At 43.5% G+C, this 17,241-nt stretch overlaps 1 protein-coding gene across 6 annotated transcripts in view; it reads left to right on the forward strand.

Annotated features, from left to right (window-relative positions):
• The window catches only part of LOC112068553 (transmembrane protein 131-like), a 138,104-nt gene that overhangs the window by 116,948 nt on the left and 3,915 nt on the right, over nucleotides 1-17,241 (forward strand). For all 6 annotated transcript variants that reach the window (XM_024135713.2, XM_024135715.2, XM_024135714.2 and 3 more), the window contains exons 20-32: nucleotides 2,804-2,916; nucleotides 3,394-3,536; nucleotides 5,223-5,409; nucleotides 5,885-6,070; nucleotides 6,512-6,661; nucleotides 6,975-7,590; nucleotides 7,774-7,889; nucleotides 8,359-8,531; nucleotides 9,865-10,071; nucleotides 12,645-12,720; nucleotides 13,122-13,237; nucleotides 13,573-13,699; nucleotides 17,082-17,158. In XM_024135713.2, coding sequence (XP_023991481.1) covers nucleotides 2,804-2,916; nucleotides 3,394-3,536; nucleotides 5,223-5,409; nucleotides 5,885-6,070; nucleotides 6,512-6,661; nucleotides 6,975-7,590; nucleotides 7,774-7,889; nucleotides 8,359-8,531; nucleotides 9,865-10,071; nucleotides 12,645-12,720; nucleotides 13,122-13,237; nucleotides 13,573-13,699; nucleotides 17,082-17,158 — 2,287 coding nt within the window. The remainder of the gene's footprint in view (nucleotides 1-2,803; nucleotides 2,917-3,393; nucleotides 3,537-5,222; nucleotides 5,410-5,884; nucleotides 6,071-6,511; nucleotides 6,662-6,974; nucleotides 7,591-7,773; nucleotides 7,890-8,358; nucleotides 8,532-9,864; nucleotides 10,072-12,644; nucleotides 12,721-13,121; nucleotides 13,238-13,572; nucleotides 13,700-17,081; nucleotides 17,159-17,241) is intronic.

The following is a 17,241-nucleotide window of genomic DNA, read 5'->3' on the forward strand; positions in this document are numbered from 1 at the left end:
CAATTGGTAGTTACAGTCTTATCTCATCGCTGCAACTCCCGTACAGTYCGCAACTGGCTGCCAGTCCTCAACTGGCAGCTTCATTAAATAGTACCCGCAAAACACCAGTCTCAAYGTCAACAGTGAAGAGGCGACTCCGGGATGCTGGCCTTCTCGGCAGAGTTGCAAAGAAAAAGCCGTATCTCAGACTGGCCAATAGAATAAAAGATTAAGATGGGCAAAAGAACACAGACACTACTGGACAGAGGAACACTGCCTAGAAGGCCAGCATCCCGGAGTCGCCTCTTCACTATTGATGTTGAGACTGGTGTTTTGCAGGTACTATTTAATGAAGCGGTCAGTTGAGGACTTGTGAGTCGTCTGTTTTTCAAACTAGACACTCTGATGCACTTGTCCTCTTGCTCAGTTGTGCACCAGGGCCTCTAGGTGCAACCGGTCAGCACCTTAGGGGTAAATGCCAGTTGTCTTTTCATAGTCGAGCATTCAGATGTCAAGACAGTGTGTGTGTATGAGAGAGAGAGAGAATCGAAACACACACAGTAACGCGTGKAATATAGCATTAAGACTGTGCGTTTAATAWTTTTTTTGTTTTAACCTTTATTTAACCAGGAACATATGCAGATCACCTCCTATTACCCTATTACCCTTCTCAGAGTTTTAAGAATTGTGTGTGTTCAATTATTTGTGGCATTTAAAGCATATTGAAGATAGAAGCAATAGGATTTGAAGCAATAGCCTACTCGYGTGTGGTCAACTATTTCAGCACCGTTTCGCACTGCTATGAAACAACATGGGGACTGGTCTTGATACATCAATGAGATTTTTTTTCTCCACTGAATCTCCGTTTGGGTATTGGTTAGACTACAAWTAGGGTGTGGAAATATTAGGATTATTTTGCTCTTGGTACTGTAGCCTACTCCAGACTGGTAACGTTGTACAGCGCCATATWTTCCTAACGGAAACAATGAGGATTTTATTTTTCTTGGAATAGAAACACCATAATATTAAGCAAATTAATTAAGCAAATTTCTTAAAATCAATCCCATATACTATGTTCTTACTTAAATTCTCTAATACAGCCAAACTAGCGTTAATGGCAACAATTGCTGACACTTAAATAATGTGCCATAGAATTCCAAGGTGTGCTGCAGTACGGCACAGTACCTTCTTTTGCAGGAAGAACCTCTGTAGGGATGGTGCCAGGTTTCTTCCAGACGTGACTCTTGGCATTCAGTTTCATCAGACTAGAGAATCTTGTTTCTCATGGTCTGAGAGACTTTAGGTGCCTTTTGGCAAACTCCAAGTGAGCCATCATGTGCATTTTCCTGAGGAGTGGCTTCCGTCTGGCCACTCTACCATAAAGGCCTGATTTGGTGGAGTGCTGCGGAGATGGTTGTCCTTCTGGACGGTTCTCCCATCGCCACAGAGGAACTCTGGAGCTCTTTCAGAGTGACTATCGGGCCCTTCTCCCCCGATTGCTCAGTTTGGCCGGGCGGACAGCTCTAGGAAGGGTCTTGGTGGTTCCATACTTCCATTTAAGAGTGATGGAGGCCACCTTCAATGCTGTATCATTTTTGGTACCCTTCCCCAGATCTGTGCCTCAACACAATCCTGTCTTGGAGCTCTACGAACAATTCCTTCAACCTCATTGCTTGGTTTTTGCTCTGACATGCACTGTCAACTGTGGGACCTTATATAGACAGGTGTGTGCCTTTCAAAATCATGTCCAATCAATTGAATTTACCACAGGTGGACTCCAATCAAGTTGTAGAAACATCTCAATGGATTATCAATGGAAACTTATGTAAAAATAAAACATATTTGAAAAATGTTCTAAAAACCAGTTTTTGCTTTGTCATTATGGGTTATTGTGTAGTTTGATGAGAAAAATAATTTGATCAATTTTAGAATAYGGCTGTGACGTAACAAAATGTGGAAAAGGGGAAGGGGTCTGAATTCTTTCCAAATGCACTGTACAGTATTGTGTATCCTGATAATATCGTATCGTGAGGTCCCTGGCAATTTCAAGACCTACTGTAGGGTGATGTTGCCCCTAGATGCTGATCTTGGGTCAGTTTCGCATTTCCCCCATTAATGGTTAAGGTTAGGATTGATGGAGGGGAAGCTGATCCTAGATTTGTACCTAGGGGAAACTTCACCCCATAGCATTGGATTACAATGAAATGACAGGACATGTTTGCTCCTCCCAAGTGTGGTATTTCATTGACCTATGGTGGATCGCTAGCTAAGTCAAAAGCCTTGCAGCAAACATTGAGCGGACATTTGCTGTCTTTTTATTGCATTATTCTTTGGTCCTTATTGCATTTTGATAAATGTGTTTTAGTAATTCCTTTCTTTTGACACTCCAGCTCAGATTTTTTTAATCCACTCCTAGGGAATCCAGGTTAGTCCTGGGCTAGCATAAATATGTGATCACCGGGGGGTCCCCCCCAGGAATGGATTGAGAAACACTGCTCTAGTTATGGGAAACCAATGCAGTCTTTAATCATTGGCCTCTCACCTGGTGTCCCAGGTCTGAATCGGTTCATGATTAGTAGAGAATGAAAGCCAGGGGCCGTATGTATCAAGCGTCTCAGGCCTTTTAGATCAAAATTAATAAGGTTTTATGGACAGGCAAGTCCTGATCCTAGATCAGCACTCTTGAAATGCCTGATACAGACAAACCCAGAAGTGTTTCAGCTGTCCAGGAGACCGCAGTTGAATAATATTTGCTATATAAAGTATGCTATGCAGTGATATATGAACCATTTCCACTAACCCTCGCCCTCTGTGTTGTCTACAGGGGGGTGAGGGAGTCCTGCGTCTCCTCCTCCAGCCGTGGGAGAGCAGGGAGGTGGCCGTGGTGTTCACCCCCTCCGAACACAAACCCACCACCACCACCATCCTACTCCTCAGGTACACTATGATTGACACCTGTCTACATTATGACACGTTTAGAAATATTCTTCTGATATTCATATTTCATATGTACATACAAAGGCAAAATGGCCACATAAACAGTACGGTGAATAATTCCCCCCAGTTGTTGCATACTGGTACCAGTAGTTGTAGTCTTTCGTGCATGCACGATTTTGATATGAGCACTGATATTACAGTAGTTATTGCAGTACTATGCGAACATAGATTTGTACGTGATATTTTTCCACGTTTGTGGTTGTTTTGGTCAATAATGTTGCCAGATTTGAGTATGGTGCCATGTGCCRTGTGTCAGTTTTGGTGAATCACAGCATTGGTGACCGTCTAGTCTCGAGTTGCCATTCTTTTCAAGTCTTCTCTGTCACTCTGCTGTTGGAGCGTGAGGAAGTGGAAGTCGGGGAGCTGAGTCTAGAGCCTGTCTGACTCTCTTTCTCTTTTTTTATTTCTCTGTCTCAGGAACAACCTGACAGTGTTTGACATGGTGACGGTGCGGGGCCATGGGTCCAAGGAGCTGTTGAGATTGGGGGGCAARCTGCCGGGCCCCGGGGCCTCATTACGCTTCAATGTCCCTCAGTCCACCCTCATGGAATGCCGAGACGGTGAGCCAACCACTCGGTTAATTTTATATTTGTAATTTATCCACCTTTCTCTCATTGAGATAAAACCTATTTTGTGCTCCTAGTGGCAATCACAACAATCAGTGTGTTACTCCACAAAAAATCATCAATGATAGGGTTTGATTATATTTAATTTGAGTGCAGTATATGTAGGGCTGGGCGATATGGACAAAATATCATATCACGGTATTTAAAAAAAGGATGGTATTTTATATTTTTGAATACTAAAAGTTCTACATTTGCTTTATGAGTAATATGTGACCCTAGGCTGGCAACACAAACATTCTAAGTGATTCCAATGGGTCTTTCTGCATTATGATTTGTTTTATACTCTTCAATTCAACCAAACACTTTCATAAATTTCTGTGTTTCCTGCACTTATTTGAGAATTTCCACACTGCCACATAGGGCTGCACGATATGGGCAAACAATCTAGGCCTTATTTTTAACCAAATGTTGCAATTGTGATTTGACTTGTGTTTTAGAGCACAACACTTGAGTGAACTAATGATTATTCTAATTCTATAGTTAGAATATAATAGTGGGCACTTTGAATACAGTGTTGTTATTGTGACAGGGTAGGAACCAAAGTGTTGATAAGTGTTTTCTAGKGGACCCTATAATCTTTGGCTACAGTTAATGTTTTCTCTTAGCTACTTCATGTATCTAACATATTCATGCTTTGCGTATTCCTCTTTGATTTAGAAGAGACTGTTGCACAAATAACATGCTGATTTAGATCAACGCCATCACTGGTATGTTGGTATGCTAGCCAGCTAACTAGCGATTAGCATTAGCGGCTAACAAGATTTAGGCCCAATTTGCTAAGAAAAGACAAACTAGCTGTTTGCAGACGTAAGAAACACAAACTAAGTGTAATTGTAGAACGCTAGTGGATTTACAGTAAGAAGCAAAGTGAAAACAGCATCGTTGTCGTCAACGCTGTTGCTGTGCTGCATGCAGACTAAACGCAAGTGTCTCGTGGTCGAGGAACAACAAATGCGCTCCATGAGGGAAAGGGAGAGGGCCTAGGTGTGGAATACCGGTATATCGTAAAACACTGTATACCACCCACCCTTAGGTGTATGCACTGTATGTAGCTAGATCTTATTAGATGTTTATCAATATGTCAATGCATTACTAATACAATTCATTAGTCAAGGCAAATGACCATGCTTCGTAGTAATGGAAAATTGAATGCAATACCTTTCAGGTTCATTGGTAGGATATCAAGTTTGGAATTCAAACTCAATTATAAGGCCCTTGAATTTGAAACTATGCTACTTAATCATTGTCTTACTATTAGTGGTGGTAGTTCTGCTGTACAACCTGTCATATCCTGTAATAAACTCCTTTTAATGGCACATTGCCGATTTCTTGTAATTAAACGGACAATAAACCGTGTYTTATCTGTGTGTTCTCCTACCTAGGCTAGTTAATCCTTGGTGGCAYACCAAATGTCACCCTATTCCCTTTATAGTGACGTACTTGGTCAAAAGTAGGGACCCTGGTCAAAAGTAGTGCGTTATAAAAGGAATAAGGTGCCATTTGGGACTCAGCCCTTGTCTTGCTCTACTGTTCTGAAGAGTGTGTGGCTGGCTACTTTCATTTATTTCCTAAGTTCTTCATGCATCAAACAAAAAATGCYTYCTCCCATCTACCTCCCAGGCCTGCGCACCAACAAGCCTCTGTTTGCCATCCGGAAGAGCTTCAAGGTGGAGAACGCCGGGGAGCTGCCCCTTACGGTCACGTCCATGAACATCAACGGCTACAAGTGCCAGGGCTTCGGCTTCGAGGTGCTGCAGTGCAGGTCATTCAGCCTGGACCACAACTCCTCGTCCGAGATCACCATTGCGTRAGTCAAATGACGGAAGAATGGATGCAGATTGTTGTTGAACCTTTTTTTTATGTGAACATATTTTGTATTAACTCAGCAGTAGTGTACAGGTTACTTTCAAGTGAAGGGTACATAAAGTAATGAAAGAAAAATGGATGTATCATTGTATCAAGACGTTTGTATTGTTCAGTTGATCACACGAGACATATCAAGAAATTGTTTTTGGACATTTGTATCGCTCATTGACCTCTCATCTCCTTCTCTCCTTTTCCCCCCACTGTCTCAACTTCTATTTTCTCTATCTCCACTTCCCCCTCTTTCTTTTCCCCCTTCATCGCTCGCTCTCTCTCTTTCTCTCCTTCTCTTACTCCACCTTCTCCCTCCTCTTCTCTTACTACACCTTCTTCCTCCCCTTCTCTTACTCCACCTTCTCCCTCTCTCCTTCTCTCTCCTCCCCCCCTCTCTTTCTCCACCCCCTCTCTCCCTCCTCCAGGTTCACTCCGGACTTCACGTCGTCCTGGGTGATCCGGGACCTGACCCTGGTGACGTCGCGTGGCTCATTGTTCCCCTTCACCCTCAACGTGACGCTGCCCCACCACATGCTGCCCCTCTGTGCCCAAGTGGTGCCCGGCCCCAGCTGGGAGGAGACATTCTGGGTGGTCACCCTCATCTTCACCTGGTCAGTGCTGTTAAGTTCATGTTTTAAGTATCCCTATATTTATGCTATTACGGGGCTATCACTCAGTCAAGAGTGCGCCTGCGCAGGGAGTCTTGTTGTTGATGGACCTAGCCTGGAGTGGAATGGCTACCTTGTAGTGTGTTCATATAGTATAGTAAACTTTGTTAAACTGGAACCTTGTCGTTGTGTCATTTCGAGTTAACAAGTGCCACCCCGAGACGCATAGACCAGTACCAACTTAGTGCCAACTTTGGGTGAAGAAAAGCCAATGTCGTACACAGCGTCATGATTTTGTTGTTGTTGCATAAAACAGGTTTCAGGTTGAAAGACAATGGACTTTGACTCCCCAACCAGATTACCAGTGTCTACTTCTTTCTGTCAATTTGTTGGCACTGGTATCCCCAATGAATAACCAGTCGTATCCTCTCTCTCTCCTCTCAGCTTCTCCCTGGCCGGTGTTTGTCTGATGGCTTTCCACCAGGCCCAGTACATCCTGACTCAGTTTTCCAGCCCCACCACCCGGAGCATCCACAATTCTGCCCTGTCCCGGGACAACGGCCCCGTCAACAACATCACCCCCAACGGAGTCAAGTAAGTCTCTGGAATATATTTTACAAGAGACCCGTTTCCAATCAAATATGTGTACCTAAAATCAACAGTTTTACATGGTTAATTACCAATATAAAGCGTTATTAAAGTTAGATGTTTTGGTGGTACTTGATATGACACTCCAGTAAAAGTGTTCCATCAACCCTTTTGTAAAAGTAGCTGCATGTTATCTACATAAACCTGAACTAATTTTGTTCTTTAAATGAAGCTTATCACCCATTTGATTAGCTGGTGATAATGCACTGGTATGGGTTTACACATACACAATCTCTAACTGGTTGTTGTCCGTGTCCAGTAAAATGAAGGGCAGCTGCAAGACGTACGTGGACACCTGCCACAACTCCGACAAAGGAAAGGGGCGTGGCTCCCCGGCGGTGTCCAACGGYGCCACCCCCCGGCCACAGCCCTTCTCTTCTTCCTCCTCCAAGAAGGGTGCCTCCACCACCCCCTCCCAGCCACAGAAGAAACACAAGGTGTCTGTTTACTACGGCAAGTACAAAACCAGCTCCTCCGCCACAGCGGCGACGGCCGCCACGGCGACCGAGGAAGAGCGGGAACTAGACCTAATGCCCGACCTGGGAACCCTGGAACCTTACCTGAGCACGGACGCCTGCAACAACAACGAGCCCACGTTCCTCTGTCAAATCGACATTAAGAAAACGACACAGCACTTTAAGGAAGCTCCCCCACAGAGCGCCGCCCAGGGGGAGGACAGCAAGGGGCCGGCRGCGGTTATGTTTCCCGTGGAAACGCAGGCCGGCTTCCCCGACAATGTCACTGTGGGCCCGGGCCCCCGACCTGGACTCCTGCTGTGCAGCCCCGTGACAGAGAAAGGGTACGACCTCGGTACACATTTGCAGTTTGCAGAGAAGAGGGACACAACAGAGAAAAGGGACAACTCTGAGCTGGAGGTGAGAGATACACAGGGTGATCAATTGGATGTCACTTGGCTTTATTTGATAGCTTGCTCTGATTGATGCTTGTAGCCTGGTTTCTCCTACAGCTCTGTAGAGATTTTTTTGTGTGCAATCTAAGTACTTCAGTACAGGGTGGAAATGTAAAGTTAATCTTTCTCTCGTTCTCTCTCCCTCCAGACCAAAGAAGATGGTAAAAGCCAGAGGAAGAAKGCAGAGAAGACGGAGGCTGGTGTCCCAGCCGGGAACAACAAGGCAAAAAAGAGTCGCAAGAAGAACACAGAGGGGGTTTCTGGGTACCTGGCATCTTCAAATCGATAGACAGCGATAGACAGCGTGCTCACTTACAAATTAATCTTGATTTGGTGCAGAATTCCATTTGTAAAATCTATAGAGAATGAAATTGACAGCACTCAAAGGACAATCTTCAATAAGTAATTTCTTGCCCTACACTTGGGATGAACCTATTCATCCCACACAGATGTGATACACCTAATTCACACCGCGGCTTTTGTTCATTGACCAAAAATTAAAACATTTCACGTTAATATTTTCTAACTGGGTAGAAAGGGAAATGGTGAATTTGATTATTTCGATTTGGGATTGATTTAAATTGAAGGAAAAAACGTTCATTAGCTACCCCCAGCAGGCGTTTATAGTAGAACATTCAGCTGTGTTGAAGGTTTGTAACCCTGTTGATTGTAGAATCGCTGCAGGAAATGTAAAGACATTGAAAAGGGACATTGGTCTTTGCTGTTCCCACAGGCTACCTGAACACAGCGTGGTTGTGATGTCAGTGCAGGAGAGGGAACCGGAGTGGAGAACRGGAGAACAACAACAGAATATGAACGGAACCCGCACTCGTAACCGCTGCTCCACAGGAAAACCAGACRCACCAAAGCCCAGCCCCAACCCCGGCAGCCCCCTCAAACAAAACGGTGGGTACATATACATGCACACACCAGGGTTTCCGTTAGGAAAATGTGGCGGCGGAAATTTGACCGGCAACCTTTTAATTGACCGGACATTTAAGAAATCTGCCGGACTCATATGCATTGGGTGCGTAACTGATTAGGGCGTCCACCCATGGTTCTCAGAATGGCAGAAATCACATTTTAGATTATGGTAATTCATATTAACAGAACATGCAAGTCGAGAATGCAACGTGCGGAATACCGAATTCTGATGTGCACTTTGAAGATGTTAGAAGAACTGTCCACATKTACTTTTCCTCAGCCAAGAAGAAGAATAACGAACAGCAAAATCACTAGCCTATGTCAATTACTATCCCCCATGGTATAAAAGTTGACCTATTCTATTGGTCAGCTTATCGAGAAAGAAATGGCCTATTCCAAACATACTCTAGGACAGTTGTGAGACGATGGATCCCAAATTCATACAACCAGTAGGCCTAGGCTCCATWAAAAAAAAACTGTTAAAAAGCAATGAGTCTGACGCAACAGTTCACAACGTTTAGCTTCAAATGTTGATCAACTATTATTTCTTCACATTATAAGCGCAGCAATGCGCACAAGTCAATAGGATACGTGCAAACGTTCGTTCCATAACGCAACTGTCACCACACATGCGAGCGGTTTCATATTTTATAGGCCAAGCGCAGGCTATTACCGGATAACGGAAACCCTGACAAACACACACACACACACACATACACTCAAAAAGCTGGGACATCTATCTAAAGCTGGGACATCTACACCCCTCAACCACTTGATAACCTGTGTGGCTATATCTGCCAGTCTGTGGTTAACTTGACCAAAGTTAAACCCTACCACTCACCTAAACCCACCATCCTGTTAAAAGCATTCTGCTGTGTCTGTGATGATATGGACATCTCTAAGTGTATTTACACCTGACTGACCACAAGGAGGTGCCAAAGTGCCTTTTCTTTTTCAACACATTGACATGGTAGATGCTACAGTACATGTCCAGTTTTGCCACATTATCAGAAACATTGGGAATTCCCAATTAAATGTGATGGCTAAAGACGAGCGTGAATGAGTTAAAGTTAGTAGATTGACATTTTACATTGGACAATGGACAGTCCTCAGCATCTCTGTCTTTCTTTACATTTTACACTTCATTTAAAACAGTTGGAAACAGAAGGGAAGATATGCAAGTGGGAGAACCTTAGGAAGGTTGGCCATGGGGATTGAAGGGATTGAGCGGTATACTTGACTGGCCTGGAGTGTTACTGCTCGGCCACAGGCTTTACACAGTCCTCAACATCTCTCGCCCTCCCTCCTGTTCTAGGTGTGTGTCTGGTKCGGCCACGGCRGAAGTGTGTGGAGCGGCGCGTGGCGTGCGAATCGGGCTCAGACTCGGGCAGCTCATCAGGCAGCGTGCGGGCTAGCCGCGGCAGCTGGGACAGCTGGAGTTCTGCCAGCAGCGTTGAGGGAGACAAGGACCCCGACGCCTCGCACCACCGCACACACCACTGCACTACCTCAGCCAGGAAAAGTATGAACGCACTACTGCAGCATGCACACTCACACACACATACACACACTGCACTATATACAACACACACACACAAGCACACTTTTATCTATACACTGAGTATACAGTACATGATGCTCTTTCCATGACATGGACTGACCAGGTGAATCCAGGTGAAAGCTATGAACCCTTATTGATGTCACTTGTTAAATCCACTTCAATCAGTGTAGATGAAGGGGAGGAGACAGGTTAAAGATGGATTTTTAAGCCTTGRGACAATTGAGACATGGATTATGTGTGTATGTGTGCCATTCAGAGGCAAGACAAAAGATTGAAGTGCCTTTGAACGGGGTATGGTGGTAGATGCCAAGCGCACCAGTTTTCTGTGTCAAGAACTGCAACGCTGCTGGGTTTTTCACGTGTGTGCATCAAGAATGGTCCATCACCCAAAGGACATCCAACTGTGGGAAGCATTGGAGTGAACATGACCTCGTATCTCTGTGGAATGCTTTCAACACCTTGCAGAGTCCATGCCCCGACGAATTGAGGTTGTTCTTAGGGCAAAAGGGGGTTGCAACTCAATATTAGGAAGGTGTTCCCAATGTTTTGTACACTAAGTGTATACACATTCCCCCCACTCGCTACTGCAGCACCTCGGACAGGGGAAGTGCATACACTGTCACAACCACTGCGCTGCTCTTATCAGGAAACGTGCCCCTAGAGCAGGGCTCTTCAACCCTGTTCCAGGAGAGCTACCGTCCTGTAGGTTTTCACTTTAACCCTAATCTAGAACCAACGACCTTTCGGTTACTGGCCCAACCGCTAGGCTACCTGCCGCCCCGCTGGGGTTGGAGAGAAAGCCTGCAGGAAGGGTTGGAGAACCCTGCCCTAGAGTCACAGATTTACTTTAGGGATTTTTTTACATATTTTTTTACATATTGTTCCTTTACTATTCTCAACTCTCTCTCCATCTGATCTGTTGCTCTGTCTTTCATCAGGATAGCCACGTGTCTCCATTCCATCCCGCACATGTGCTTCTCATCAAAATGTCCTCCTTTCACTCCAGAATAGTAGGTCCGGACCTATGCTCTGGAGCTCCGAGGGCTGGGGGGGTTGGAAGTGGGACTGGAGACTCTACAGAGCACCGTGGTGCTGGGTTAGGTTAGGCCAGAKGTTTTCTTGTCCATTGGCTCGGAGTGACTTTGTCTGTGTTGGTTAKGGCTGAGATTCTCAAATTCCCCATCTCTGAATCCACCTCAGTGTACACCTCATCAGACATGGAAATGTTGCATCCGTCTTTCACCTCACCTGTTCTCCATCTCTCTTTTTTTCCGCCTATTTCTTTCTCTCTCCCTCTTTCTCTCAGTCTACCTCTCTCTCTCTGTCTACAGCTCTCTCTCTCTCAGCCATCTATCTTCTCCATCTCTCTTTTTTTCCGCCTATTTCTTTCTCTCTCCCTCTTTCTCTCAGTCTACCTCTCTCTCTCTGTCTACAGCTCTCTCTCTCTCAGCCATCTATTTCCTGTGTTTTGAGGGGTGCAAAATCCACTTGTCACTTAAATCTCTTACTCTGGTGACTCTTTCTCACACTTGCTAGTGCCGTTCGTGTTTTCTCGTTGACATAAGGACCGCAGAAATGTTTCTAATGACCTGCCAAACCCACTCTGGTAATGGCTGAAATGGGCTCAATGGAATACATTGGTTTTCCTGTGCATCTATAAGAACGCTAACACAACGTCTGGGATTTAACGCACCATCTCGACAGTTACATCACAAGAAAGATATCTTATTTTGATCGGTTTAGATTTAWATGCAATCGAGAGAAAAAAGAGTCATGATTTAGTTAAAATGTTTGCAAATTAGAGGCGGTGAAGTTAAAGCAACTTCTGAAAATTAAAGCTCAGATTATAGTGATGTTATGTCTGATCTCGCAAACAATGGAAAGCAGGTATAAATAGGTGTAATCTAGAGCTAGTGTTTTGATTTWAAAAATGCATGGTTATCCTTCTCTTGACACACTTGTTGAATTATGCAAGAGAAYGTGACAACAACAGTGAATAATTCATGAGGCTGTCTAGATAGTGCAGGTAGACCTAGAGACAGAGCAAGTTTTTGTTGGTTGTAGCCTTGTTCCACCCCTTTATATAAATGTATTCATGAATGCAAATACACCCAGGCAAATGAGRCACATAATATTGTTTATTTTATCACAAAGTATTAAAAAAATACCTGGGAATAAAAGAAAAATGACATTTTACTATAAATGTAATTCCTGAATTCCCACCAAAATGCCTGAACTCCATTCATTATTTGTCCGTGCCAGTMCAATGTTTTATGCGCAAAAATGCAGTCAATATCTGATATATATATATATATATATTTTTTTTTTTATCTAAACGTTTGTAGTATTTTCGCTGTTGCATTTTTTAGAATTGTTATTTAAACCTTTTAACAATTTCGATTAACATTACTAGTCCCACGCTCTCTCTCCCTCTCTGACGCTGATATAGTAGAAAAAGGAGGAATGAACTAACCAGTTTTCATTAGAAAGCAGGGTCAGAGTTGTGATCTGTAGCTGTGTGTCTGTGTCCACAGGGGACATGCAGTACGGCGTCTACCCAGCCGAGAGGGACTGCTACCAGACCATGAACTCCACCTACAAGGCCCAGAGGTACACACCACACACACACACACACACACTAACTGATTTAATCACACCAACACAGACAGATAAATACACACACGTAAACACACACAGCAACCACATAGAATGGAAGACATACTCTTATGGTCATTTAGCAGACTGTTTTATATAAAGCTACTTACAGTTCAACCCACAACTGTAGTGTGGCARGCACRGCCATACTCTAACCAACTGAACAACTCTTAATAGTGTTTCAAGAAGTGTACTATCATTCTAGAAGTCCTTACTGACAAAGACACTTTGATCCTATCAACCCTAATGGAGAAGTCAAAGTTCCAATAATAATGTTGATTATTTATGTACATTTCTTAAGTGCTTTTCATTACACACATMATCTCAAAGTGCTATATCTGTCCCCTGGTGTGCAGCATGAATAACCTGTACAGGAAGGAGCCTTGCCAAAGCCCAACAGAGCCCGCCCCAGTGCCCCCCAGCTTTGCCCCCAGCTTCGCTTCTGTAGCAGCCCGCATGGACAGCACCATGGGTGAGTGAAGTGCTTAGTCAATAAATGTTGACATACCTGTACATCAGAAACCGTGTGTAAAATGTATTGTCTATTATAAATAGAAAGTTGATCTCAAAATGRGAAGTGCTATAAAATTAGCATGCAAGGGTATTGTTTTGTTTGTCATTGCATAAATGCGTTTCGCGAATGAGTGCGATTGCTGTAAATGTTTGGCGTCGTAAATCRGGGATGGCCAACCCTCTTTCTGGACAGCCAAGTATGCMGGCTTTTTCTCCAACCCTACTATAAAGCCTGTGTTACTGCTTACCTTGTTATAAATGCTCTATGTTAATTGTTTCCCTCTTCTCTCTCAGATGTGGCGGGCCAGTATTTTCCTGAGGAGACTTGGTCGGCTCCCTCTGTGCCCCTCACCAATGAGTTCAGGTACAACGCCTCAGARGCCGTGCCCTACGTACCTCAAGCCGCAGCCCCCTTCAATGGGTAGGTCACTAAGCCGAGAGGAAATGTACTAATTGTGTCTYTTGTACAATCATGTTGTAGCTTAGGAAGCCATTTTGATTGTCAGGCCATGTCGATGATACAGCTATTGTATACAGTAATCATTTGCCTATGAACCAGAGTTCATAGCACTGAGGTGGTATGCCCTAGTAGGAMGTCAACTGTGTGCACTCTCACCCTGCACTATTACCTCCAACATAAAAAACATTCTCATGTCTACCTACTTCTCATAAGCTTCCCAGTAAAGCAATAAAAACAATCAAGAATGCCAGAAGAGTGCTAAAAATGGCCCACATKAACATAYGTATCCTAAGAAAYAAGGTTCATGAAATAACTTGCTAGTAATAGATGACATTCCTATTCTAAAACTCACTTAGATAATACCTTTGATGATACAGTGGTAGCAATACATGGTTATAACACCTACAGAAAAGACAGAAATGCCAATGGGGCCAGTGTCGCGGTCTATATTCAGAGCCACATTCCTGTAAAGCTTAGAGGATCTYATGTTAAATACTGTTGAAGTAATATGGCTACAGGTTCACCTGCCTCACCTAAAGCCCATTCGRGTGGGAAGCTGCTATAAACCACAAACTGCTAGCAGTCAGTAACTGGATAATATGTGTGAAATGCTTGATAATGTATGTGATATCAACAGAGGTCTATTCTTCTGGGTGCCCTTAATATTGACTGGCTTTCATCAAGCTGCCCACTCAAGAAAAAGCATCAAACTGTAACCAGTGCCWGCAACCTTTATTTAACTAGGCAAGTCAGTTAAGAACAAATTCTTATTYACAATGACGGCCTACCCCRGCCAAACCTGGACGATGCTGGKCCAATTGTGCTTTGCCCTATGGGACTCCCAATCACGGGCRTATGGGATRCAGCCTGGATTCGAACTAGGGACTGTAKTGACGCCTCTTGCACTGAGATGCAGTGCCTTAGACCGCTGCACCACCCCCACTCTGGGTTTAGGTTGTCAGTCAACCTACCAGGGTATTTACAAACAGCACAGAAATGAATTCATCAACATGTGTTGATCACATCTTTACTAATGCTGCAGAAATCTGCCTTAAAGCAGTATCCAAATCCATCGGATGTAGTGATCACAATATAGTAGCCATATTTAGGAAAACCAAAGTTTCAAAGGCTGGGCCTAATATAGTGTATAAGAGGTCATACAATACGTTTCGTAGTGATTCCTATGTTGATGATGTAAAGAATATTTGCTGGTGTGTATTGAGGAGCAACCAGACGCTGAACTTGACACATTTATGAAATTGCTTTTTCCAGTTACTAATAAGCATGCACCCATTAAGAAAATAACTGTAAAAACGGATCATTCCCCATGGATTGATGAGGAATTGAAACATTTTATGGTTGAGAGGGATGTGGCAAAATGAATGGCAAATAAGTCTGGCTGAACAACCTATACAGTACTGCAAACTGAGAAATAATGTGACTTAACTGAATGAAAAGAATAACCTATCCTCTGAAACAAAGATAAATGAAGGATAGTAATACGCTTTGCAGCACCTTGCCAGCTACTTTAATGATTTGTTTTCATCTGCAAGATTAGCAAACTTAAGCATGACGTGCCAGCAACAAACGCTGGCACTACACATCCAAGTATATCTGACCAAATTATGAAAGACAAGCATTGTCATTTTGAATTGCGAAAAGTGAGTGTGTGGAAGAGGTGAAAAAAATCCACCTGGGTCTGACAACTTGGATGGAAAATTGCAGAGGATAATAGCGTACCATCTTGCGACTCCTATTTACCATATTTTCATTCTAAGCCTATAAGAAAGTGTGTGCCCTCAGGCCTGGAGGGAAGCAAAAGTCATTCCGCTACCCAAGAATTGTAAAGCCCTTTGGTCGGCTATTAGAGCCAGTTAATCAGCCTGTTACCAGATTGTGTTTGACCAGATTTATTTGTATTTATGTTTTATTTAACCTGTAACTATGCTACAATGCTATTTTACAGTAAACATATTGACAGACTTTCAGGGAAGTCTGGGAAGGGACATTCAACATGCTTACACAAATGACTGATTGGCTGAGAGAAATTGATAATAAAAAGATGGTAGAAGTTGTTTTGTTAGACTTCAGTGTGGCTTTTGACATTATCGATCAGAGTCTGCTGCTGGAAGAACGTATGTGTTATAGCTTTACACACCCTGCTGTATTGTTGATGAAGAGTTACCTGTCTAACAGAACACAGATGTTGTTCTTTAATGGAAGCTCCTCCAACGTAATCCAAATAGAATCAGGAATTCTCTGTATCTATGTATGCGGATGACTCAACACTTTACACGTCAGCTACTACAGCGAGTGAAATCACTGCAACACTTTAACAAAAAGCTGCAGTCGGTTTCAGAACCGGTTGCAAGAAATAAGTTGGTCCTAAATGTTTCTAAAACTAAAAGCATTGTATTTGGGACAAATGATTCACTAAGCCCTAAACCTCAACTACATATTCTAATGAATAATGTGGAAATTGAGCAAGTTGAGGTGACTAACTAAGTTGTTGATGCAACAGTACCTAAGATGGGGAAGAAGTCTGTCCATAATAAAGCGCTGCTCTGCCTTCTTAAAACCACTATCAACAAGGCAAGTCCTACGGGCTCATTCGTGTGGTCAGTTGCCACAAAGAGGGACTTTGGCTCAGAACAGGGCAGCACGGCTGGCCCTTAAATGTACACGGAGAGCTAACATTATGATATGCAGGTCCATCTCTCATGGCTCAAAGTAGAGGAGATATTGACTTCATCACTACTTGATTTTATAAGAAGTATTGACATGCTGAATGCACCAAGCTGTCTGTTTAAACTACTAACACACAGCTCAGATACCCATGCATACCCCACAAGACCTGCCACAAGATCATTATCCCCAAGTCCAAGAACAGACTATGGGAGGTGCACAGTGCTACATAGAGCCTGACTACATGGAACTCTATTCCACGTCAGGTAACTGATGCAAGCAGTAGATCAGATATATATATATTTTAAATAAAAATACACCTTATGGAACAGCAGAGACTGTGAAGAGACACAGGCACACCCATACACACACACACACACTCTACACACGCGTATGGCTTTTGTATTGTAGATATGTGGTACTGGAGTAGTGGCCTGAGTGCACAGACTTAATGTGTTGTGAAATGTTATGTATATTTGTAATTATATGTAACTGCCTTAATGTTGCTGACCCCAGGGATCCTTAATAAAGGCAAATGTGTTTACCCCTGTGATGTGGTTACCTGTCAAATGATATACTTTTTTTATTGTGAAATGATGTGTGTTAGCTAATTTACGATTTTGTGTTTTCCTTAATGTATATTTGTGTTCTTGAACAGCTTCCCTTGGAACAGTGCCAACAGCCAATGTAACAGCCCGTATGCATACTGTGGCCAGGGCAACTACATGTCAGCAGGTAGGCGTCAAACCTACTGTGTTATTGTGTGTAAAATGTCTTATACAGGTCTCCCTGGAAAAGGGCTTTTGATCTCAATGGTA

Source organism: Salvelinus sp. IW2-2015, unplaced genomic scaffold, assembly GCF_002910315.2.
Source record: "Salvelinus sp. IW2-2015 unplaced genomic scaffold, ASM291031v2 Un_scaffold563, whole genome shotgun sequence".
Classification (NCBI taxonomy): Eukaryota; Metazoa; Chordata; class Actinopteri; order Salmoniformes; family Salmonidae; genus Salvelinus; species Salvelinus sp. IW2-2015.